General features: G+C 35.2%; 1 protein-coding gene across 5 annotated transcripts in view; it reads left to right on the top strand.

The window, feature by feature from the left end:
* Positions 1-25,448, top strand: part of mpped1 (metallophosphoesterase domain containing 1) — a 108,661-nt gene that overhangs the window by 18,838 nt on the left and 64,375 nt on the right. For all 5 annotated transcript variants that reach the window (XR_012401822.1, XR_012401823.1, XR_012401824.1 and 2 more), the window contains exon 4: positions 1,852-2,077. Coding sequence is in view for 2 of the 5 variants with exons in the window: in XM_017355267.4 (XP_017210756.1) it covers positions 1,852-2,077 (226 nt within the window). In the remaining 3 variants the exon portion in view is untranslated. The remainder of the gene's footprint in view (positions 1-1,851; positions 2,078-25,448) is intronic.

Here is a 25,448-nt window from a genome sequence, read left to right as displayed (position 1 = left end):
GTTAAGTGTCAGACAAAATTGCTGTTAAGTCACACGTTTTGAGCATAAGCATGTGCAAGGGACCGTGTGTGTGTGTATGTGTGTGTATTTCTGTCATTTTTTTGTAGGTCCTCAGAACCAGCACCCCTCCACCCCCCCAACATCCAACATCCTTCCCGCCCACAATTTAATTGCCGCTTTTCAGGGACGCGCTTGGCTGCATAATTGTCAAAACACAGGCTGACTGAACTCTCCGTCACACCTCAAACCTTACACTTTCTGACGCTTCTCATCTCTTTTATGACACTTTTCAAATAAAGGGAACATTTCCAGATGTTTGGCGTAATTTCGCCTTCGGATCCGCGGGGCGATTTGCAGAGAGGAGATTTGTGGGGACAGACTGTCTTTGTGTTTGTCAGGCGTGGACAGGTTCGCTCCCCGGCGCGGTGAACATTTTATAGCACCGTGAAAAGACAGAGATGCCGATGGAATGAGGAGTAATAATATTTGCACTTTTAGGGATGTCAGAATTGTGAAGTGCTATATTAATTTCATTATTCTGGAGAGGAGTCCAAAACAAGTTCTTTACAGCACTGTAGAAAATGCAGCGTTGCACTCAGTTTATTCATGTTGTCCCAACACAAATCCATTAAGTTAACGTAACGAATTTAAGTAGATTGAACATAATAAAAAAATTTAATTAAGGGATAGTTCAGCCAAAAATTAAAGCTTACTACATCATTTACATTTTACTTGTCACATAATTACCATATAGTGGACTTTTAGAGCATTTGTTTTGGGAATGCTGGAACCCAGTAGCCACTGACAACCATACATAGGAAAAAATGAGTAGGTCTATAGTTACTGGTTTAATTTTTTAAAGTATCTTCGTTTGTGTTCAACAGAAAAAAAAAACCCAAACAGGTTTGGTACAAGGGACAGTTGAGTAAGTTATCGTTTGTGGGTGAACTATCCCTTTAAGAGTCCTGCATTGATTTACAGTGATGACTTCTTCTAGCCAAAAAACACAAAACCTCTTAAATCAACTTAATACCTTCAGGAGAATGGTATAGCCCACCTTGTTGGCAAGCCAACGTAGCATCTGTGCCTGTAGAAACCAACACAGATTTCCACAGGATTCATCCTCCTGTCATTTACAGTGCTACACATCCCCCTTCGCCGTATGTGTTCATATATTCACTATTTAGGCTAATTATGGTTTCAAATACCAATAGTGACTCTCAGTTTAACATCTTTGACTTGTTTTTTAATCATTTTGGAAGATTTTTTAAAGTATTTTCACTCATTTTATCACAAATTTAGAAACTAAATTTAGATCAGGGAACCACAAAGCCTCAAGGTGGCTGTAAAATATGGCGAAACAAGCACGAAAAATAAAGAATTTGAAGAAAAAAAAGACATCTTCTTTATTATTGTCTTTATTTTTGTTTTAGTCCTGCTTATTAATGCAAAAATCCAATGCAGATCTATAGGTTTAAGGTTGCAGGTTTGAACTGAGCATAGAGTTGTTGAACCTTTGTGTCTCTGATCCCACAGTGAGGGAGAAGTAATATCACACATTCAAAATATTTGATTTTAATAGGGAATTTCAATTATCTTCAGATCTAAAAATAAAGTCATGGTAATTGCTCCAGTGAATGCTGATTTTGGTAGTTAATCACAGATCAGATGCATGCAGTGTCCTTATCTACTAACCACAATGTCTTTTGAAAATATCAAATGTGTATGTGCTTATCATTGGAACATTTGCATGCATTTATAACTAAGATTATAACTAACAATACTCTTTAATGCATTGTTAATGTATCATTACCCAAACTCTATCACAACAGCTGCTTTCTCTTTCCTCAGGCACTCTGCCCTACGAGATAAAAATCGTCATCGCCGGCAACCACGAGCTGACGTTCGACCAGGAGTTTATGGCCGACCTGATTAAGCAGGATTTCTACTACTTTCCCTCAGCCTCCAAACTCAAGCCGGAGAACTATGAAAACGTGCAGTCGCTGCTCACCAACTGCATCTACCTGCAGGACTCTGATGTGACCGTCAGGGGCTTCCGCATCTACGGCTCACCCTGGTGAGTTTCTCGCTTTCTCAAGTCTTCCCGTCATCGTGTTTGCCACCATATGTTGTTGTGTTGTCCCTTCCCCCTCAAGTCTTTCTCATTTCTTTTCCTTTTTTTTTTTTGCTCATTCTTCTCTTTTTTTTGTTAACACTTCTTTTGCCAACCTTCCTTGTCCGACAGTTTACCTCTGTGCCAGTGTGAGTGAATAAAACGTGTGCTTGTTTGGATCTTCTTAGCCTTGAATTCTGTGTATAAACGCTGATGTATTGTTAATGCATGCCAGGTGTTTTTTATTTTAGGGAATTTGGCCACAACATTATGTGTGGGTTTGCTTTCTAATCTTGCAAGGATTTATAAGAATAGTCAAATGTGATGAAACCACATGGAGGTGTCACTAAAATAAAAAGCAGATTCTTATAGGACTAAAAATAAACCTTTTGTGCATTTTTTATGATATTATATATAATGATTTTATTATGATATTATATATAATATTTTTGATATTAAATGCAATAAATGTGAATAAGGCAAGTTTATTTATAGCACATTTCATACTCAATGGCAATTCAAAGTGCTTTAATAAACAAGAATGAAAGAAACAAGTATATAAAAAAACGCATTAAAAACAGGTTAAATGTGTTAAACAAGTTTTAAAAAGGAACCAAAAGAAAAAGAAAGACATAAAAGTGTAATCTGTCAGACGAAGAACAAGGATTATTCAGTAAAAGCAAAGCTTAATAATTAGAAGGGACAGACAGACTCTGCGGACATTTTTTTGCTATTTCTGCTCAGAATTTTGTAAAAAATCTGCGGATTTATGCGGAATGATTTTGGTTGTAGCAGAACTAAAAACTTAATATTTGAAATATAGAATAATATGTTTTAAACTTGTATTTAATGTTAACAATGCAAATCCAATTACATCTACTTGATTGGTAAACAAATCAAGTCTCTTTTATTATATATTTCTACTAAAAGAAATATATTATAAATATATAAACTGTATCATAAATAAATCAAATGAACAATTTTATATTTGTCAATAATGTTACTGAAATTATTTTTAAATTAAGATAAATCTAAATTTATACACATTTACACAACTGAATAAATAAACTCAATGATGGGTTAAAAATTTGTGGATTTCTATGCGCGCAGATTCTATGTGAGCCTAAAAATATATCATAAAAATGCCAGAGTTTGCAATATTAATAATAATTCACAATGCTTTATTATAGTAGTATTATACATAATTATTATTATGAGTTATACAAATAATTTATTATAGCATTATTTGTTACTCTTGTAATATTTGTTAGTATTTATTATTGTCCTGATATTTAAGTGTCCAATAACAATAATTTTTCTATTTATGAAGACGTTTGGTGACTAAAATATTATATTTATGAATATATTCATTTAAGAAATTTGTTTTGTTCAATTGCAACCAAATATGTTACCTATGTTCACTGAGAAATGGAAAAAAATAACCATTTTCCAAATGGGGTGTACTCATTTATGTTGAGCACAGTTGTTTTAACTAACTAATAGTATTTGTTTAAAAGGGTTTTCTTTTTAAGATGTGGCTAGAGTTTGGTTTTAAATCAAGCCCAAATAATGAAAGTTTGTTTGTGTGTGTGTGTGGCCCATCTAAGGTGTGTTTACTGACAGGCAGCTACTGCAAAACTCACAGTAAGCCCTTACAACATCAAGGTTGATAAGTGTTTATTTATGCGTACATGCGGCTTGTCAAGCTGATGTGTTTACAACAGTCATGAACTCACAAGCTAGATTAAACCATCTAGCATTAATCCACTCTGTTATGTCCTGACAGAAATCCTCATCTCGTGCCAGCATGCTTGTGCATATGTGTGTTTACACCATGCGGGTCTAATAAAACGTAAGCACTGCTGAGATCTAGTAATAGCCTTTCGCCATAGGAGAAGATGGACAGAAAGCTTTCTGTTTATCTTTTATCATCGTCTCTTTCTTTCTGTCAGTTCGTCTAGTCCTACGCTCATTTCTCTCCTCCCAGAGTTAAAGATGCTGCACCACACTGGCAAAACTCTCATCTTTATTGTGATTTTGTGGCTGCAATGCTGATGATCTGTGCAGCGCTGCATCACTCAGTACACTCCACCATCTCTCTATCACTTCATCTCTACTTTTTCTGCGTCTTCATCTCTTGCTAACTTAACAGAGCCATCTATTAAGGCAAATATATTAAGTGTCATGTTCCAAATGGTTGGCAACTTCTTTGGCAGGTGATTACTATGCCTCCTTTAGGACAAATTCTAATATCCTACAATAGAAGTAAATCCCAGAATGAATATAAAAAATCTAAAGGGTTCCATATGTATTGTCGGTATTTTAAATCAGTCACTTACATTTACATTTAACCATTTAGCAGATACTTTTGTCTAAAGTGATATACAATTGAGGAGAAATTCAGCAATTCAAATAGAACAGGCAATACACACAAGAAGTGCTAATTATACAATTTAGTGTAGAATTGAAAGTAGAATTTAGTGCTAGTTTCTTGAAAGAGAGAAAGAGTGCGTTTCTACAGGTGGTTTGTCAAGCCCACTCACCAGCACAGTTTATAAATACATTATTCATGAGATTTTAAAACTTTAAATTCGCTTCATATCCAAAAGATCAATTATTAGCCTATTTTCATTAGTTAATAGTCCAAAAATTTGGGGTTGGTTTTTACTACACCCTTTTGTAAACACCATAACTGTTGGAATACATGCCATGTGCCACATGGGGCCATTTTATGATTTTGTATCCAAAAAAAAGCTAAATCTGTTTGCAATTTATTTACATTATATTGATATCTTAGTACAGTTGATTCGAATGTTGTCACTTGATTAAATGGGCGTTAATAGTGGTTATCAGCTGATAGATATGGGCCAGTAGGGGCCTTCTGCGCCTACTGGTAGGCTCAGAAGGCTGTTATCATCCATCCACATGGTAATCATCTATAGATTACATACGGCTGCTACCGGAAGTTAACGAGAATTATTAAAATTATTCATTTAATTTCTCATTAATTGTATTTAATTAATGTCTACCCCAACCCTAAACTAAAGCATCACTGTAATGTAAAAATAGATCTGGATCTGAAGTCTTCTCTATTAGTATAGCTAATTAACCACAATAATTAATTATTACTTATTAAATTTCACATTAATTGTATTTTATTAATTTCTACTTCTACCCCAACTATAAATCCAACTCATACAGTAATCTAAAAACAGATCTGGATCTGGAGTCTTCTTTATTAGTATAGCTGATTAACCATGTAGATAGGTAATTACAGCCTTCTGAGACTACCAGTTGACACAGAAGGCACCTACTGGCCAATATCTATCACCTGAGAACCACAGATAATTCCCATTCATAATTTATTCACCACCAGGATGGGAAAATGATGGCTTATTTCTCATTTTTGGATGATTTATGTCTTTAAGATGCTGTTAGAAGGTAGCTGCCTATGTAGCCAGAATATAGAAGTCTTTTTTGAACTGGATCTACACTCTCAAACCCTCTTTATTATTGTCAACTGCTCATTAATGCAAATATCTAATCAACTAACCACATGGCAGCAACTCTGCATTAAGTTTAGGGTGCTGAAGATGATCTGCTGAAGTCAAAACCAAGCATCAGAGTAGCGAAGAAAGGTGATTTGAGTTCTTTTGACCGTGGCATAGTTTGAGATGCCATATGGGTATTTTAGAAACTGCTGATGAGATTGTCATGCACAGCTGTCTCTAGGGTTTACACTGAATGGTCATACGGACTCCACGGTCACCAAATCTCATTCCAACAGAGCACCTTTGGGAACATCTTCATCTCTTTTAGCTCAAGTTTTTTCCTCTTTATCTTCGCTGTCAGAAAAACAGTGCACATTTAGACCTTTATAGGATTTTTTACATGCAGATTTGAGTACATGTACTGAAAACCCACATTAGAAAGGAAATCATAATGAATGAGAGCATCTGAGACTAGTCAAGCTCTTTTAATCAACTAGTCGGCTGTTGGACTCATCCCTTTTGGTAATCTGCATGTTTTACGCACACATTCTCTCCTCCACCGGACTAAATGAGATCTTGGCACGCTGCATTCTTTCCTAAATCCTGACTATTTGTCATGCGGTGATTCTGGAATGAAAAGAACTGCATGGGGGAAACATGTGGTGTGTTTTTCTGTTCTGCTGACGCTAATGCAAGTTTACAAGTCATTTGTCATCCGCAGATCTGCAAATGCAGAGACGCGTGGTGTGTTTGTGCCTATTTGTGTGCGTGCGTGCGTGTGTGTGTGATGCCGGTGTGGGTGGATGAAGTATTAAGGATGGCTGTCCCTTTCAGAAGCGCGTGAAGCACAAACAACGTGTAGGACCAACAGCACATATCGCTCTGAGCTAGACACACACATATACACACACGGCTTAAACTTTCCCACATATACCGTGTATGCGCTCGTATGGACAGTTACTCACAGCCGCGGTGACAAGTCATGATGATGCTTGGTGAACACAAACACATCCTGTGTACCCTGCGGGGGGGAGCGACAGTGGAAAGCTGCTAGTTTGATGTTTATGCACCGGCTGTAAAGAAGATAATTGAGAAAAGTGCATTTAAACTCAGGAGATTAAAGTAAAGTTTCCTTTTTCATTAATAAATGAGGAGATTGTTTTGTGTGCATTGAGTGAAGTGACATTTCTGGCGTTTTTATTTTTGATTTGGGTAGTTTGCATGATGTCAAGCAATGGCAGATTGCAGTATGACACAATGATATATTATTTGATAATATCAGAACAACATTTGTTGCAATGCATATTGTGCAGTAACACATAGCAATTGAAAAATGGCAATTAGCCATTTTGTTGAAAATGAGGCTTACAACATTTAATTAACCCAAGGAAGGCAATAGCACAAGAAGTTATAGCAGAGAAGCCTAAAGTAGGGCCCGTGGGCCAAAGTTGGCCTATTGTTACCTTTGATTTGGCCCACCGTCCCATCTGAGAGGAGAATGAGTATGATGGAGAAGGTTGAGGTGAATGCCTTTAATACAGAGATCGTCATTTCTAATTTGATGTTACATTTTTGTTTGTTTTATTGCTGAGCTACAAAAAATAAACCCTGAAATGAAATGTTTCAATCAAATTTGTAAAAAAAAAAATGTAAAAAAAAAACCTTACTCGACGAATAGAGGACTATGCAGAACACATCGGCAAGAAAATCAAGACAAGAACTAGTGTAATTCTATTATAATTTAGATAGTTTTTACTATAATAAGTTCATCAATGTAAAAAAAAAATACTGTATTAGTTAATATAAAGCAATGTTTTCTAATCATCTTTAAACATTATTAAATAAATGAGGAAATTCCCCATGGTAAATTGCCTCACATATTTACCATGCTTTATTCATGGTTTTGGCCTAAATTTGTTATGCATTAAGTGTTATAGATTTAAGAGGCTGTTTTGGTAGTGAGGAAGTGTAAAAAGTGCCATCGATCTAATAGGGAAAAGGTCAAACTTAGAAAATGAGTTCTCTTGAACTTTCTGAACAGTATTGTTAATGTAATTAATAAAAAAGTGTCAATTCTAATTTGACATAAACTTTTTTTGCTAAACTACTAAAAAAACTGAACTTAAATGTTTCAATCAAATGTAAATGCATCTGATTTAAAAAATGTAAATAATCTCACTCGACAGATGACTATGCAGAACACATCGGCAAGCAAATCAAGACAAAAACTAGTGTAATTCTGTTATGAATTAGATTGTTTTGTTTTTACTGTAATAAGTTTATTGTACAATGTAAAAAATACTATTAGTTAATAAAGCAATGTTTTTTAGTCATCTTTTAACATTATTAAATAAATGAGGAAATTCCCCAGGGTAAATTGCCCCACCTATAGTTACCTTCGTCCCACTAGCCTCAATCAAGTTTGGTTTTTGGCCCTTTGTAAGATAAATTTGGGCACCCCTGAGTTACAGCAATACAAAATAAAATGCACAGAAAATTACAAGGAACGAAACTGAATTCATACTGGAGTTTTAAAACAGAATTATGCACTGTAAAATAAATTTGTAACACTGCATGACTATACATAGGAAGAAAATGTAAATTAGATTTCTTTAAGACTATGAAAGTAGGACTTGTTTCTGAGGGGGAAAAAGTCTCATTTCATCTAGAGTTTCAACGGATGTATATAAATCATGTGGCTAACCTAATATAAATAACAAAACTGTAGAAAAAGAATGATCTGGATATTTATTTTGGATTTTATATGCATGCTAATGTGCTTTATTTAATATACTGTATTTGATATATTTATCATTTTATTTTTATATTCTGCTGTCCACTAGTCCATGGCATAGACATAACTTTGCTGTCTGTGTTTCTGCATTTTAGACTAGATAATTAAAAATGAGAGATTAGGTGTAAAGCGTTTTTGTCAGTCACATTCAGTCTGTCTTGCTCTGAGGGGCAGCAGGGGACTTTTTACACTGATATTCAGCACAGCGGGACATCTATAAGCAAAGACAGATGATCAGCATCAGTGTTCTTAAACACCTGGCTGCAAACATATACAGTATATGTAGCTTTGCATGACTACATGTGCCTGGTGTCATGCAAAATATGTTAACCTAAAAGTTTTGCTTTTGCATTTTTGGAATAATGAGGTTGCACTTCTAAAAACAATTTATTTGAGTATTTCACTATGTAATTCATTGAATTGTATACGTGTAATATATTAGGTAAGATGGATGAATACTCCATTGAGGCAAACATTTGTTTATTAATGATCAAAATTGTAAACATTTATTTAGCTGTCGTAAAATGGACGGACCTTACTTAGTAGGGTAACTTTTACATATGTATAAATGACTTTTAATAGTATTGTTATTAATATTTAATAAACTTTTAAGTGTCATTTTGTCATTTTGTAAATCATTTACACTGCTCAAAAATTTATTTTCTCAATTTTCTTTAAAGTAGAATCCTAGTAGGAGATTCATGTGAAGAAAGATAAGTTGCTCTAAATTACAAAACTTGATATTTAAATAATATAATATAATAAAGAAATAAGAACGTTCTAAATCTTGATCATAATCCCTATTCTTTGAGTTTAGTCCCACTAATATACAAATGTTGGATTGAACAAGTGTTTTTAATGAAGTAAGATCAGTGACAGCCATCAAAAAGTTTATCTTGACAAAAATGCAAAGAGGAGGAGAAGAGGATGTGAAAAAAGAACAACTCCGAACTAAAAGTGAAATGAAAATAGAAGAAATGTGCGCTATCCAGTGACTCCACGAGGAATAATTAATGCCAGAGATGCAAAAGACTCCGTAATTAGATTTTTTAATTATTGAGGATTTGCTTCTCCTCTGTAGTGGCCCAATTAAAGAAGCTCATCAAAACAAAAAAAAGGAAAAGAAAAAGTAAAGTGAAAGACAGAGAGGATGTGCGTTTGCTCTTGTGCTTTACCTGTGTTTGATGACTCCTCTTCACTGATGAAGGGACGCGGCACGAGACGATAATGAACGACCCTTCATTTGGACGAAGCGGATGATTAAAAAAAGAAGAGAGGAGGAACTGAGTCTAATGATGGAGAGGTGCTGGTGGATATATATAAAATAGCGCGTTTAACTGCTTGACCTTGTCTACGCGTCTGTGTGAATTAATTAAAGTGGCGGCTGATGTGGAGAGTGATTTGAGAAGAGAGGAGAGATTAGTACAGTATCAGTTGTGTCTCCCATTAGGGAAAAGCAGCTCAGCGCTTCGGCTATGTAGGGCTGGCCACAGGAGGAGCTCCTCAATTAACATCAGAGATGCCTGAGGGAGAGCGGCCTAGTCCTGTCATGTAGACCCCTCACGCATACACTTTTGAGAGAGACACTGAGAACTTCTTCGACCTTGTCTGGTTCCAGCTGGTTTGGAGGATCTTATTTTTTTTTCTTAAAGGCCTTTTTGCTTTGGTCATGGTTTTGGCCTAAATTTGTTATGCATTGAGTGTTATGGATTTATTAGGCTGTTTTGGTAGAAAGGAAGTGGGAAAAGTGCCATTGATCTATTAGGGAAAAGGTCAAACTTAGAAAATTAGTCCTCTTAAACTTTCTAAATAGTATTGCTTATGCAGTTACTGAATAGTGTCAGACAGGGTATTTACACGGTACAAAAAGGCTTAAAATGTCCTATATTTCAAACTAAATTTTTGTTTAATTTTCAATAAAATTAAAAAAAATTTGAATTCACTGTAATATTGTCTTGTAGGTCTTAAATCATTTAAAACAGGTCTTAATTTTGCTTTGTTTATGTAAAGCTACCCAATCAATCCAAGACACATCCAATTAACAACAATGCATCTTAATAAAACTTTTAGCAAAATTATATTTGTAACTAATATTATAACAGTCTGTTGTGCATACATAATTTCTACATTTTTTGTATACAACTAGGGTCTGCTTGCTTTGGCACATTATTTAAAATATGTGGCTAAGAAATAACTAAGTCGAATTAGTTTTTTTATGGGACAATTAAAAAATCCTTAGAATTTAGCCCTATATTATATTTGTCTTAATTTCATTCTTCCTGGTCTTAAAAAGATCTTCAGCCTTATATTTGACTTGGTGAAACCTGTAGAAACCCTAGTGGGAACAAAATCTAGGTATAACTTTAGTTTAGGTCACAATCACAGTTTTAACAAACCATTAACTAACACTTCTAGCTTAATAAACTATTAAGTCGCTGTTTATTAATAATTAGTAAGGTGGAAGTTGGGTTTTGGTAAAATTCTTTAAAAAGTTACCACATTATTCTAATACAAAACAGATTTTTACACAAATATTTTTGAACCTCTTCATCTTTTTTTCTTTCTTTCTTTCTTTCTTTCTTTCTTTCTTTCTTTCTTTCTTTCTTTCTTTCACAAAAAGGAGGATGGAGTTATAATGTATTTGCATTTTCTGCAAAATTATTTGTCAGACAGACAGACCGACCGACAGATAGATAGATAGTTTTATTGATTTGTATTTATGTTTGAGTAATTTATTGCATGGTTTTTAATCTCTGACACTGATACCAAAAAAAGGGAACTTTGAGCATTGCTCTCAGGGTTAAGCTGTAGTATGATGCTTTGCTCCACAGTTGAATGCATTGGGGAACACTGATGTGAATCAAAGGCCTTCAAGGTCCAGACCAGACATTTATGTGTGCGCAAGCCTTTTCAAGCCTGTTATGTAAATGTCAATCACTCTGTCTGGAAAAGCGTCAGGAAAGACGAAACTTTTTTATTAAAAGCATCCGAATGTGGGGCTTCACGTCTTGACTGGATGTTACCTGTAAATTGGTCTCCAAGGCAAAAGCTCCTCATTTGTGTCTTCGCACATATGCGAGCGCCTTCAGCTCTTGGGAATTTCTTTACATCCTCATAAACACTGAATTTGTTTACTTGCAAACAGCGAGATAAATCACTTTATCTCCGTCCTTCTCCATAACATCAACCCGCTATATCAGCCGCAGTCTGTGACGTAAATGGAAAAAAATGATTCCGAGAATAAATTATACAGCAAATTAAGTGAAAGACGGACCGTACAATAGTTGGTACCCATCCTGTATTCATCTTGTCCTCCTTCTCTTGTGTCTTTTTCCGGCTGCTGGCGGTGGCGTGTGGTCGGGCGTCAGAATTAGCTGCCCCACAGCGATGGCTAATCAACACACTTTCACACTTCCTGAGGAGGAGGATATGTAACCCTCTCTCTCTCTCCCTCTTTTCCTCTTTTTTTTCTCTCCTTCCCTCGCCACTCCTTTTCTTTTCGGCGCTCCTCTTTTCTTCTCCGGCTCCCTCCTCCCGGAGAACTTGGAAATAATTTGAGTCTCCTGGGTTTTTACACATTCTAATTTCCAACTAAATGGGACATCTGTTTGAGAAAAGGAAGATTTGCCACGGTTGCTACGGCAACTATCACTCTGTGGAAAAGAGAGGAAAGAGGGAGGAAAAAAAATGTCCAGCAGTTTCGCAGGCGGAATTAGACGCTGATTTTTTTAGTAGCACCGCCACAATCCCAGACAACCACTTCTGCGCTTCCTTGCCTCGGCTTTCTACATTTTAACTCCCTCTCCAGCTCATTACATCCTCTCTCAAACTCAATTCTGAACTGGATATTTATTTTCTTCGCACAGCTGTGGAGGAATGAAATGTGGTACCATGTGGCAAAACTTGTGCGCCGAGTGTTTTTGTCACCAATTAGAGATGGAGAAATTGTATTCCCCTATATACAGTCGCACATTCGCACAAATATGATTATGGTATGATGGTTGGTGGCAATAAAATTATTTTATGATGCTCATTTAAAACATTTTAAAAATGCAACACATTATTGCACTTATTGTATTAACACTTATTTATATTGAATATTTTACATTGAATTTTGCTACCGCATTAAAGACATATTTATAATCCTCTTTTTTTTATGCTTCAAAGTATTAATCTCTTTTTCATCATGTTATTTTTTGTTTTAAAGCAGGGTCATTATAGTAAAAAAATAATTTGTAAAACTAAACTTTGTTTTTGAAATTAAATAAATGTTAACTGAAAAATAAAATATATATAAACTTACATTTGGGGCTCCTCACAGCAAGAAGGTCGCTGGTTCGAGTCCCAGCTGGATCAGTTGGCGTGGGTTTCCTTTGGTTATCAGTCGTTATCAGCTGATAGATATGGGCCTGTAGGGATCTTCTGCTTTAAATATTAACACTTTACTGTGCTTATGAAAAAAATAATAATAAAAAACAAAAACGTCAACAAATTAAAATGTCCTTATAAAAGTTAAAAATGGTAGGTTACGGTTTTTAAAAAGTAAAAAAAAAAATTCTGTACTTAAATGTAAAGTATTAACATATTTATTAACACCTGGAAATGTTGCCTGGACCTTATAAATATAGGCTTTATGTCATCATATTTATATATAAATCCTTTTTGGTAGATTTTTAAATATATAGCATTTACATATTACATATTTAATTTCTCTGCATACCCCTAGAAGGAAGCCCGCGTACCACTAGTGGTACACGCAGCTTAGTTTGATAACCACTGGTATAGATGATTAGCCATGTGGATGGATGATCAAAGCCTTCTGAGCCTACCAGTAGGTGCAGAAGTGCCCTATTGGCCCAGATCTATCAGCTGATAACCACTGATAACACCCATTCAATCGAGTGATAACATTCGAAGCGGGTGCAGGATCTCACTCAAAGTTTCAGATGGGAAATTTGAGGCAGAAAAATGCACAAAAATGCAACTGTATCACTTTGTGAACCGCATCTCTGAGCTGAGCAGAAAGGCCGTGCTGGGAAGCCAACAAAGAGCATTAACACAGCAGGAGTAAGTTTCTCTGACCTGACCGGTTCACCTTGCATGTGTGTGTGTGTTCATTAAACAGAAGGCAATAGCTTTGCATCCCTCCAAGGCGCTCCATATGACAGTCTCTCACACACACACTCACACACACACACAAACGGTCATTCACACTCATTTACATAGACACACACACGCACTGGTGCTGCTGTCCTGCACCTGCTCCTCACAGTTCAGACTAGAGCTGCCTGGCGATGTCTCTCTCTCTCTCTCTCTCTCTCTCTCACACACAGCCTCAGTTTTTTTCCTCATTCATCCATCCTCTACTTCGTCCACCTCCACCACACCATACAAACCACTATAGCACACAAGTTAACGTATTGCCAACGCAATTACAACGTATGACAGAGTGTTCGAGGGCTTCCAGAGGGAGCTCATTAGCACAATGTCTGTTTGAGTCGCACATATCTATCTCTCAGCACTCCTAAAATCCTTCCGGAAGAAGGACGAGAGACAAAGCCAAGGGACCCGACGGAAGAAACACAAGTAATCGTTCGGTGAAGTATCTCCAGACGCCCTGTGCTTTGTACTTTAAAGGCCTGTTGCACAAATAGTAGTCAGATTTTCTTTCTCTTTTTTTTGTTCTGTTTTTGCTCAAGGATATAGAACAGTATCAAACGATATAGCGAAGATCTTTGCAATACTTTAAAAAAGGTTACTGTGATCTAATATGGATGTTTTTAAAAGAAATGTCCCTCTTATTTAACAATATAATGACAATGTACTGATTAGCTACAACAGTAATTTTGACTTAAAAGGATAGTTTGCCAAAAATTTTAAATTACTCACTCTCCACTTGTTTAAAAGGTGTATTTACATTTTTACCTAAATAATTTTTGCTGCTTGTTCAATCTACTTTTTTATTATGAGCTATAACAACACAACTCTTGAGATTTTTGGGGGCAACTTAATGGCTTTATGTTCAATTTGTATGAACAGCCTAATCACTTTGTGTTGGGACAATGTCTTGAACATACCAATGAGTTCACTGTACTCAAATGGCCTCCACAGTCACCAGACTCAATCCAATAGAGCACTTTTGGGATGTTGTGGAACAGGGGATTAGCATCATGGATATGCAGCTGACAAATCTGCAGAAACTGTGTGATGCTATCATGTCAATATGGGGCAAAATCTCTGAGGAAAATTTCCAGTACCTTGTTGAATCTATGCCACAAAGGATTAAGGTGGTTCTGAAGACAAATGGGGTCCAACCCAGTACTAGTAAGATGTACCTCATAAAGTGGCCGGTGAGTATACAATCAATGCCAAGACAGGTCAAAGGAATTTCCCACAGCTTCTGAAATTACTTGAATTTTCCTTTTAATATATTTCCCATCTTTTCCATAGATATGTTTTTTTAATCAGGATTATCCAGTCCTTGACAAGAGGTGGTCTGTCACAATCCATTTATTCATAATTAATTTCCTCACCAGCATCAGCAAATATTTAAAGACTTCTGAATGTTAAAAAAACGCCAGACAGTTTCTTATTGTATGAAAAACACACATTTTTCTCATTTTCTTCCACTTCATTTATTTCTTATTATCCTGTTACACTTTGTCTTGTATTCCTGTCTTCTTCATCTTGATTAACTGAGTATTATTTAAGTATTTCTCCCAATTGTTAATATTCTTCATCTATAACTCAGAAACACATGAACTTACAGACAGCTTCTCTGCAGATGTTGTCCACTGAGGTTTTTTATACTTGCAGTAAGCATTTATTAAACTTGATATTTCAAAAGGAATGCCGAATGTAGCTTTGCAGACGCAGAGGTCTTTATTCATGCATCCAAACTGCTTAAGAACTGCTTTTAAGAATGCATGGACGGACTTTAAAGGCAAAACAAATTTACTCACCGTCGTTCAATTTCAACATGACTTACTCTTTCCAAGGTACAGCACATTAAAGTAGCTTGTGCATATTTAAATTTGGCATATGTCAGATTTGATGTTGTTAATTTACATTGGTGTGTCTCGCAAAAAAAAACAATTGACCTATTGGTAAGCCCCGCCCCCCTTAGTTACTGTTGCTAACTGTCTTTCTTTAGCAGCTGTCAGTGTGAAAAAAAAATTGTCCCAAGATGTTTGACACATTTTGTACACAGCTGGAACTGATCAAGAAGCATTCATGTGGGATTAATATATGCCATGGAGAATATATAAAAATGTTTTAAGTAAATATGGTGCATAATAAGATTGATTTGGAAGCAAGGTTATACTGTATATTACACACTGTAATAAATGCAGGGTCCCACACAATACATTCATGCTGTCCCAACACAAATCAATTGCAAAAACAGGGGCGAGGCAGTGGCGCAGTAGGTAGTGCTGTCGCCTCACAGCAAGAAGGTCGCTGGGTCGCTGGTTCGAGCCTTGGCTCAGTTGGCGTTTCTGTGTGGAGTTTGCATGTTCTCCCTGCCTTCGCGTGGTGCTTTCCTCCGGGTGCTCCGGTTTCCCCCACAGTCCAAAGACATGTGGTACAGGTGAATTGGGTAGGCTAAATTGGCCATAGTGTGTGAAGGTGTGTGTAAATGTTTTCCAGAGATGGGTTGCGGCTGGAAGGGCATCTGCTGCGTAAAAACTTGCTGGATAAGTTGGCAGTTGATTTCGCTGTGGCGACCCCGGATTAATAAAGGGACTAAGCCGACAAGAAGAAAAACATAAAACAGTTAAGTTGTCCCAAAAGATCTCAAGAATTGTGTTTCATTTAATTTTTCATAGTTTAAACAAGCAGCAAATACATTTTTTGAGTGAGTTGTCACGATCTGAGACGACAAAATTCGGGATCAACCCTAATGTAAAGCAGGGACAGATTAAAGATGCATTTAACTCATTGATAACTTTAGCTAATATTAGTGTAAGCTAGGCAACACGGTGGAACAGTAGGTAGTGTGGTCTCCTCACAGCAAGAAGGTCGCTGGCTCGAGCCCCGGCTGGGTTAGTTGGCATTTCAGTGTGGAGTTTGCATGTTCTCCCCGTGTTCGCCTGGGTTTCTTCCGGGTGCTCCGGTTTCCCCTACAAGTCAAAAGAGTACAGGTGAATTGGGTAAGCTAAAATTGTCCAGAGTGTATGTGTGTGAATAAGAGTGTATGGGTGTTTCCCAGTGATGGGTTGTAGCTATATCCACATATGCTGGATAAGTTGTTGGCTCATTCCGCTGTGGCAACTCCAGATTAAAAAAAGGACTAAGCCGAAAAGTAAATAATTGAATGAATAGTGCAAGCTAGTTTTTTTTATTGATTAAACAGGGGAATACAGAGTTATACTTTTTAATAATTGTTATACTTCATAATGGTGGCTCAGTGGTTAGCACTATTGCCTTACAGCAAGAAGGTTGCTGGTTCGTGTCCAGTTAGCATTTCTGAGTTTTCATGTTCTCCCCGTGTTGGCGTGGATATCCCCCACAGTCCAAAGAGATGCTCTATAGGTCCAAAGACTATAGGCTAATTGCATAAACCAAAACATATGCCAGAATAGGTGGTGGTTCATTCCGCTTTAGCGAACTCTGAAATGGAGACTAAGCTGAAGGAAAATAAATGAATGAATAAATAAATATACTTTATAATATTTGGTAATAATAATCATTAAGTATTTTTTTCAGCAGTTGAAATGTCTTAAGAGCTTCAGGATTACTCTGTCGGGGAATCATAAAAAATGTTTGATCAGTGAAAAAGAGTTTGGGACAGTCAGCCTACCTACTGTTCTGTGAATGTGGTACTTTCCAAATAAAATAAGGATTTTAGCTTTTTTGTCTGTTTAAAAAAAATCCAAACGGTTTTACCATGTTTGCACCATCAAATTGTTTTGGATCTTTCGATGTTTCTCAATGACAATCAAACCTACAGATTTAGAAGTTCCAGTTCCTGTGCATTCGGTTCTCAGCTATCGTTGGCTCATCTGTGTTTGAATGGAGGGGCTTAATGATAGGTCAATATTCAATTCTGAATATGCTAATCAACTAATGAGATTCTTCTTTTATGTTAGTTGTGCTGTACCAAAAAAGGTCATATGGGATTGGAACGACATGAGGGCAAGTAAACGATGGCAGAATTGTCATATTTGCACAATCCCTTCCTCTAAAACAGTGCATCAGCTCTCCAGCACTTGTGCTCTTGGCTCATTATGTTAAACAGTGCTGTGAATGTTCCTGTTGATGAGTGTGAGTCCACACAGCTGTTCTGAAGTCTGCTGTGCACCCAGGCCAGTGTGTGTGTGTGTGTGTGTGTGTGTGTGTGAGTGAGTGAGAGAGAGAGAGTTTGAGAGAGGTGTCGGGCTGTGTGGGCAGATGTCTCATTGCACAGATGGGTTTGTTACTGCTGGTTTTCGGACTGTCCACATCAGATCCAGTGGACCAGAAATGGTCACCTAGGGTCCAAAGTCATTATCCAGCCCTTAGTTTATACTTAAGACTATCATTAATGCTTAATTGTCAGCAGAAACCATGGCTTAGCTGTTAAGCATGCATGGTCTGATATGTTGAGCTGCAGTGCCCGTTTGATTAATCGATTCGGTTTCTAATTCATAATCTTATTTTATTTTAATCACAACCGCCTAAATTGTTTTTTATTTAATGTTTTATATTATGGTAATATTATCAATGTTTTATGTTTTGTTATTAATTATATTAATTAATAATATTTTTATTAGCAAGTCTTATGATTATGCAAGAAACATCTCATGGATGCACTGGGACAGATCCTCAGTGATGGGTTATTGGGTGTCACTCTCACCCAGGTGATCTAGCCGGTGTTGATCAAGTCCCAACTTGCACCCTAGTAGCAGTTCATTGATCAGCCCTCTTAATCCTAAGCCACCTTGTAGCCTTCTTTGCTGCTTCGCTTGTGAATTTAATGGCCTTTTTCTTTGCCACCCCTATAATGCATGACTGAGGACTTTGCAAAGTGTACACCCTGCAAAGCCTCTACAACCAACTTCTATGGGCTCATTATGTCATGATTTACTTTGTGTTATATAATTTTTTGGGATTTGCTCATAAAATACAGGTCAAAAACTGTCATATAAAAAAATTTGTTGTTGATTTTAACATTTAAATATTTTAACATTAAAACAATCAAAAGACTATAGTTTTGATTTTCTAGGTATAATTATTTGCTTATATTCCAAAAGTAAAAAATATTTTTATTTTAATCCAGTAAGGACCCAGTTACTTGTATTAAATACACATTTATTTTAACATACAATACAAACACATATTTTGTAATGATGTTTTTATTTTATTTTATTGTAATTTGGTTTGCTATTTTAATTAATAACCAGCCTTAACTGTTAACTCTAAACAACCAACCGAATTTCCTTTTTCTATGATAATAAATGTAACAAAACCAAAATAGTCTGAAATCATTTTTAATTAGTTTGAATTTTTTATATTATATTATATTATATTATATTATATTATATTATATTATATTATATTATATTATATTATATTATATTAAATTATATTATATTATATTATATTATATTATATTATATTATATTATATTAATTTATATTATATTAATTTATATTATATTATATTATATTATATTATATTATATTATATTATATTATATTATATTATATTATATTATATTAATTTATATTATTTTATATTATATTAATTTATATTATATTATATTATATTATATTATATTAATTTATATCATATCATATCATATCATATCCTATCATATATTATATGTATTGAATCCAAATGCACTCCAGTGTGTGTTTGTGAGCGTGTCAGTGTGTCACGGCCCGTAGTCTTGGTTTCAGCTTTACATGCTGAGAGTTGCATAAGTCATGCTGTGGACCAAATGTCCCATATTTACCATGTTTAAACCCAGAAACAGTGAAGCAGACAGTGAAGTTGTGCAGAGCATGTGTGCAGATATACGTCTGACAGACACACAAACACAGCCGCACTCGTATCGGCTCAAGCCTGCTCTAATCCCTTTATTGTCAGAGACTGATATACTGTGCCTTCCAGGGTTTCTGTGTCTGTTTCTCTGCTTCGGTGGAGTGTGTGCCTCTCCCGCTGTGCTGCTCGGACTGGAGCCCCGTGTGAATGGACTGCTTGCTTCTCTCAGATTAAACATCAAAGTCCAGCCGGCCCTGCAGTTCAGCGCAATACAACACTGCACATTGTGCTAAATATACAACACGCCATGAAAATACAGCTAAATGTGCAACACTGCCTAAACACACAAGTGCAGAACTAAGCACACTCTAAATATACACTGACTAAAACAAATGTACTGATGGGTCGCGATAAACCTTTTGTAGTTTAGTAGTTTTGTTGATGGTTGATTGGTGAAGTTGACTTGTTAGTTCCATAGTTAGTTAAGTTTGAATCTTTGTGTGTGTGCTTTTCTTTTGTAAATGTTTCATACATGCATATATTAACAAGAGAAATAATTAATATATATGAATATATTTATATTTCTCTTGTTTATTTATATTTTGTCATATTTATTTTTTAAGATATTTCATAAATAAGTAGTATATGTATTATAACTTATTTTGGTCAATTAAACTAATTTTTTTTAAATATTTTGTTAAAATGTTTAATTTCATTTAATTAAACAAAAATTAAGCAAATTAAACAAAATAATTATTCTCCCTAACATTTAATTTAATTTAATTTAATTTAATTTAATTTAATTTAATTTAATTTAATTTAATTTAATTTAATTTAATTTAATTTAATTTAGTTTATTTAAATCTAATTTAGTTTAGTTAAATTAAATTTAATTTAATTTTTTAAAAATGTTTAATTTAAATAAATTTAACAAAAAATGAAATTAATTTAACTTAATTTAACCAAGAAAATATTCTCCCTAAAATGTATTTATTTGATAAAATTTTATTAAATTTAAAGCAGCATTGTTATATTTATTTTTTTACACTATTAATTTTATTAAACACACTAATTTTATTTGAATCAACCTAAATTATTTTTATTTTCTGTTTTATATTCTTTATTATAAAATAAAAACACCTTATTTATTTATTTATTTTATTTATTTAGTTAGTTAGTTAGTTAGTTAGTTATTTTTCCTGTTTAACTTGTTTTATTGTTAAAACCAATAACCAACCTAAACAGTCAAATACTGATGGATAACGTTAAAGTCTCTGTTTTGTTTTTCTTGCGTTTTCTTGCGTCATGAAAACTTGCATTATTGCTTACTCAAAATAGAAGTCTAAGCGATTGCTTGCATGGTGTTTACACCCCATCTTATGGGCTGCTTTATCTCCGTGGACTCCTGTGACCCGCGAGCTATTAATTGAAATAGGCTCCCTTAATGAGGTTATGTGTGTGTGTGTTCATTGTAACAAACTCTTCAGAGATATAATAGTATATCCCAGAAGATTTCCAACCTCTTCTTCTCACACACACATTTGGGTCAGTGTCAGAAATGTCACGTTACTAATTATTCACTTGCATACCTGCTTCTGTGTCAAGCACATCCAGTATCTTAAACACACACACTGAATAATGTGTACAGCTCCTCTGTAATTAGGGTCAGGATAACACCAGCATCTGTAATTACAGCAGCCACAGGTGAGAACAAATGAGGTCTACTTTTGCAGATGGCTTGTGTATGTTTGTGCTGTATTCGTATTGCTTTGTTGCGAAATCTATTGAGCAAATGGGCGCTGATTGTTAAAAAATGGTTCCTTATTGAAGCCTGTTTTTTTTTTCCAAGGCAAATTAAAGGTTCTGTTATTTATTTATTTTATTAGGTAAATTTAAGTTAATGATCAAATTATAGATCATTATGCCATGCTGTATATTGCTGTTTTTAGCTGGAAGCAGGGCCGGCACATCCATAGAGTAGTGAGAATAGTGAGGCCACCGCCTCCAGTCCTCACTTTCATCTGTGACACCCCCCGGTCACTTTCGTTTTTACTTTTGGGTTGAGGGCCGTGTGATCGTCGTCTGCCTAGAGCACAAGTTCACCTAACCCTGGCCCTGGGTGGAAGCACATGAATACAGTTTTTTTTGTGTGTGTCTCTTCAAATGCAAATGAGTTGCTGTGACCCTCCCTTTTTCCAGAAAAGGGCGGAGTCTTTAAAGTTAAAGTGAAGTGAAAGTGAAATTAAACCTCCTGTACTGGACATTCTAACAACAACAATAACAACAACAATTGTCTGTTTAAAAGTCTTGTCAGTTTAAACTCCTGATGTACAGTTTGATCATCGCAATCTCACGACAGTTCGTAACTTTTTGATTCGTATGAACTCGTATGATCTAATTCGTACAATTTAGTATGATTTGCTCATCACCCAATGACGGTTGGGGTAAAGGGTGGGGTTAGTTGCCACGCCTCCTTTTTAAAATCGAACATTTTCGTACGATTGAACATTTTCGTATGACTGAACCACTAAACTGGTAAAACATAAAATAATTACGTTTCCTTGTGAGATCAGGCTGGTTTTATACATCATAAAAAAACAATAAGCGAAGTACATTTGTACAGATCTCCCCGTGTTGGCATAGGTTTCCTCTGCGTGGTCTGGTTTCCTCCCAAAGTCCAAAGACATGCGCTATAGGTAAATTGAATGAATTAAATTGTGCATAGTGTATGCATGTGAATAAGGGTGTGTATAGGTGTTTACCAGGACTGGGTTGTGGCTGGAAGGGCATCCGCTGGATAAACATTTGCTGGAATAGTTGGTAGTTCATTCTACTGTGGCAACCCCTGATACATAAGAGACAATGCCGAATGAAAATATATGAATGAATGAAAACTTGATATTTATAAAACCTGTTATAAACAAGACCTGCGAAAAACACTTTCTTTTCTGCATGTTTCCAGTTTTCCTTATATTTCTTCTCAATTTTCATACACACATTTCATCTCTCCGTTTAAATTGCTCCATCTTACCAGCAGCAAGAATTGATTTAGATTTCACATTTCTGTGAATCATTAATGCATTTTTTTAAAATCAAGATTTTCCTATAACCCCCATCTTCTCTTGCTTTAAAATCCTTAAAGTTAACCAATGGGATGAAATATTGAAGCCCCACAGCTTTTCCCCCCAGCCATGCATTTAAAGATTCATGGCAAAACTGCACTGATATCATTTGGACAAGAGGGGGTTTGCAGATGCTAACGCTTGATGATTTGACCCAGAGCTTACCTTATACTTTAAATAGACTTGTTTTTAAGGACTGCAGCACATTACCATCATAATAAGGTCAAACTATTTAATTAGTATTAATGATTTCTGCTAAAACAAGATGAATGGTTTAACTTTTAATTAATAATTAAACATTTTTTGACTTGGTGTAGCACACATGCCATGCATTAGCAACCATTTAGAACACCTTCACGACAACTTAGCTTGCGGTGACAAAGAATATGCAAAGATTTAGACTTTTTTTTTCTTACTTTTGCGTCGGTGTGGCATCATGGGAGTAAAGGCATGAAAGCAAACAGCTGTCTTTGCTTTTTTATTCACCTTGACAAATTAAAGAAAGAATGAAAAAACATCTGAACTGATAAACACACAGATGGTTTAGAACATCAAGTACGCTGGTTGTGCTTTGCTGAATTACTGCGCAAGTTAGTCTCTGCTCTCCTGGCTTGATCAAATCTTCATTAAACTTTGAATTGCTTGATTGAATTACGCTCGCATTTATAGAAGGTCTTCATTGCGTATAGTGTTCGCTCTCATTTTCTTTCTGTTTATTAATCTCTCTCTCTCTCTGCTCCGTCAGAAAAATCAGTTTGGGACAGCAATAATAAGTCCGTTCTCAGTCCAGTGTAATTGAGATGTCCGTGTAAAGATGGAAATGAATATTTAAATGGCGCCATCAATATGCAAAGGCCATTTTAAATGTTTTAAGATTAGAGATGTGAATTAATCAGACTGCGTCCACTGGCCTTCGGATGTTTGATCATAAATGTTTAGACTGCGATGATGGAGGTGATTTGAATATTAATCGGATGAAATCAATTGAAAATAGCATTTGCTTTCCCATGTGTCTCTCCTTTTCTCTTGACCTTCCTGAGATGATGAAACCCAGGGCTATCTGGATGGCTCCTCAAAGGGTGTATGTGTATGTGTGTGTGTGTGAGCAGCACAGGACATTGATGCGTCAGCCAGCTATAAAAGTAAACGTTTCATGCGACTGCTCTCTATAAATTACAAAATCCACGTAGAGGCAAGGGAACCTTCATGTGTAAACTGACATACACACACACACAGACACACACACACACACACACACACACACACACACACACACACACACACACACACACACACACACACACACACTCAGTCTTTCAACATACTCACACACATAAATGTGCAAATCCGCCACAGCAGAGGAAGATGGATCTGGGGACAGATTGTTAGTGACATGTTAATTTCTATACCGTCACTCAAGCTTGGTGCATCTGCAATCAAAGTGATGGGGCATAGGCAAAACCATCAACCCCCCCTCCCCTCTCTGTCCTTACATACTGTCTGTCTCTACCTGCTTCTGTCTCTTTCCTCCTATCTTTCTGTTGCTTCTTCGTTTCTCTCCTTCTGGTCATATTTAATCAAATGTAACAACAATAATTAATGAAAAAATATTTACATGAACTGTAAACAGTTGAAGTCAAAATTATTATTCTTTTTCTAATATTTCCCAAATTATGTTTAACAGAGCAAGGAATTTTTCATAGTATTTCCTATAATATTTTTTCTTTGGAATAAAGTCAGAATAATAGATTAATTTTAAGGTCCAAATTGTTAGCCCCTTTAAGCTATATTTTACTTGATTGTCTACAGAACAAACCACTTTTATACACGCTCTGATAAAAATGGTACAATGTTGTGTCAAAGAAGGTACAAAGCCTTGTCACTGGGGCAATACCTTTTATAGGACAGAATTGTACCTTAAGACAAAGAAACACATTTGTACCATTTGTACCTTTAAGGACCTTCATAAAAGGTACCACTAGTGACAGGATACTTTGTATCTTAGCAGCGTCAAATGTCTTCCTTCAAGAACTATTTAAAGGCATTGTGCTAGTGTATATCCAAAATGCGTCTATTTATTTTCAGTAAATATTAAACGTCAAATACATTTTATTTTTGTATAAATGCACCTTTTCTATTTACAATAAAAATAAAAAATACTTTAACATCAATCAAAAGAACTGTTGTTCACTAAAAAAATTATAACACTTTTCACAAAATGTTGCAGAAATACATTCTTCCATGTACAATAGAAAACTTTTTAATCCCCATTTTTCACACAACACCTTTGCAATCACTTAAAAGTTCATTTAATTTACTTAATTTTAAAATAGAAATAGAATTATGCAAAAGTATTGTAATAAGATATGCACAATGTTTGGTTAACTTTACAATACTAAAATGTCTGCATGAACACTTTGCCTTTTTCCAGCTCACATGCGTAGTGGAAAGCATATGCCAAAAGGTGCGAATATCAATAATGAAACCGTATTTATCAGAAAATGTTTATTAAAAATGCCTTAAATGTTAGTTTACTGTACCTATAGTTTTGTTTTATCAGTTGTTTTGTTGTATAGAACTTAATAATGAATGTGTATGAGTTTCTTTAAACATATGCTTTTAAATAATGATTTATGTTTTAATATGGAAATTATTCATAAAATCACTCTGCCTTTCCAGGCATATTTATTTTCATATTGTAATAAAGAAATTGTCAAACACTTATGTACCTTTTTATGAGAACTATTGTGTACCTTCATTTCAACTGTATCATAAAAGGTACAAAACAATATCATACAAGATCTTTTCTGTACCATATAAGGAAAATTCTGTATCTTTAAGGAACTTTTTTTGTACCACCGTGTACCTTTTTTTCTGAAAGTGTACAATGACTTGCCTAATTACCCTAATTTGCCTAATTAACCTTGTTAAGCCTTTAAATTGCACCTTAAATATCTAGTAAA

Source organism: Danio rerio, chromosome 4, assembly GCF_049306965.1.
Source record: "Danio rerio strain Tuebingen ecotype United States chromosome 4, GRCz12tu, whole genome shotgun sequence".
NCBI lineage: Eukaryota > Metazoa > Chordata > Actinopteri > Cypriniformes > Danionidae > Danio > Danio rerio.
Note: the sequence above shows the minus strand (reverse complement) of the source record. Positions and strands in the feature narration are given on the sequence as shown.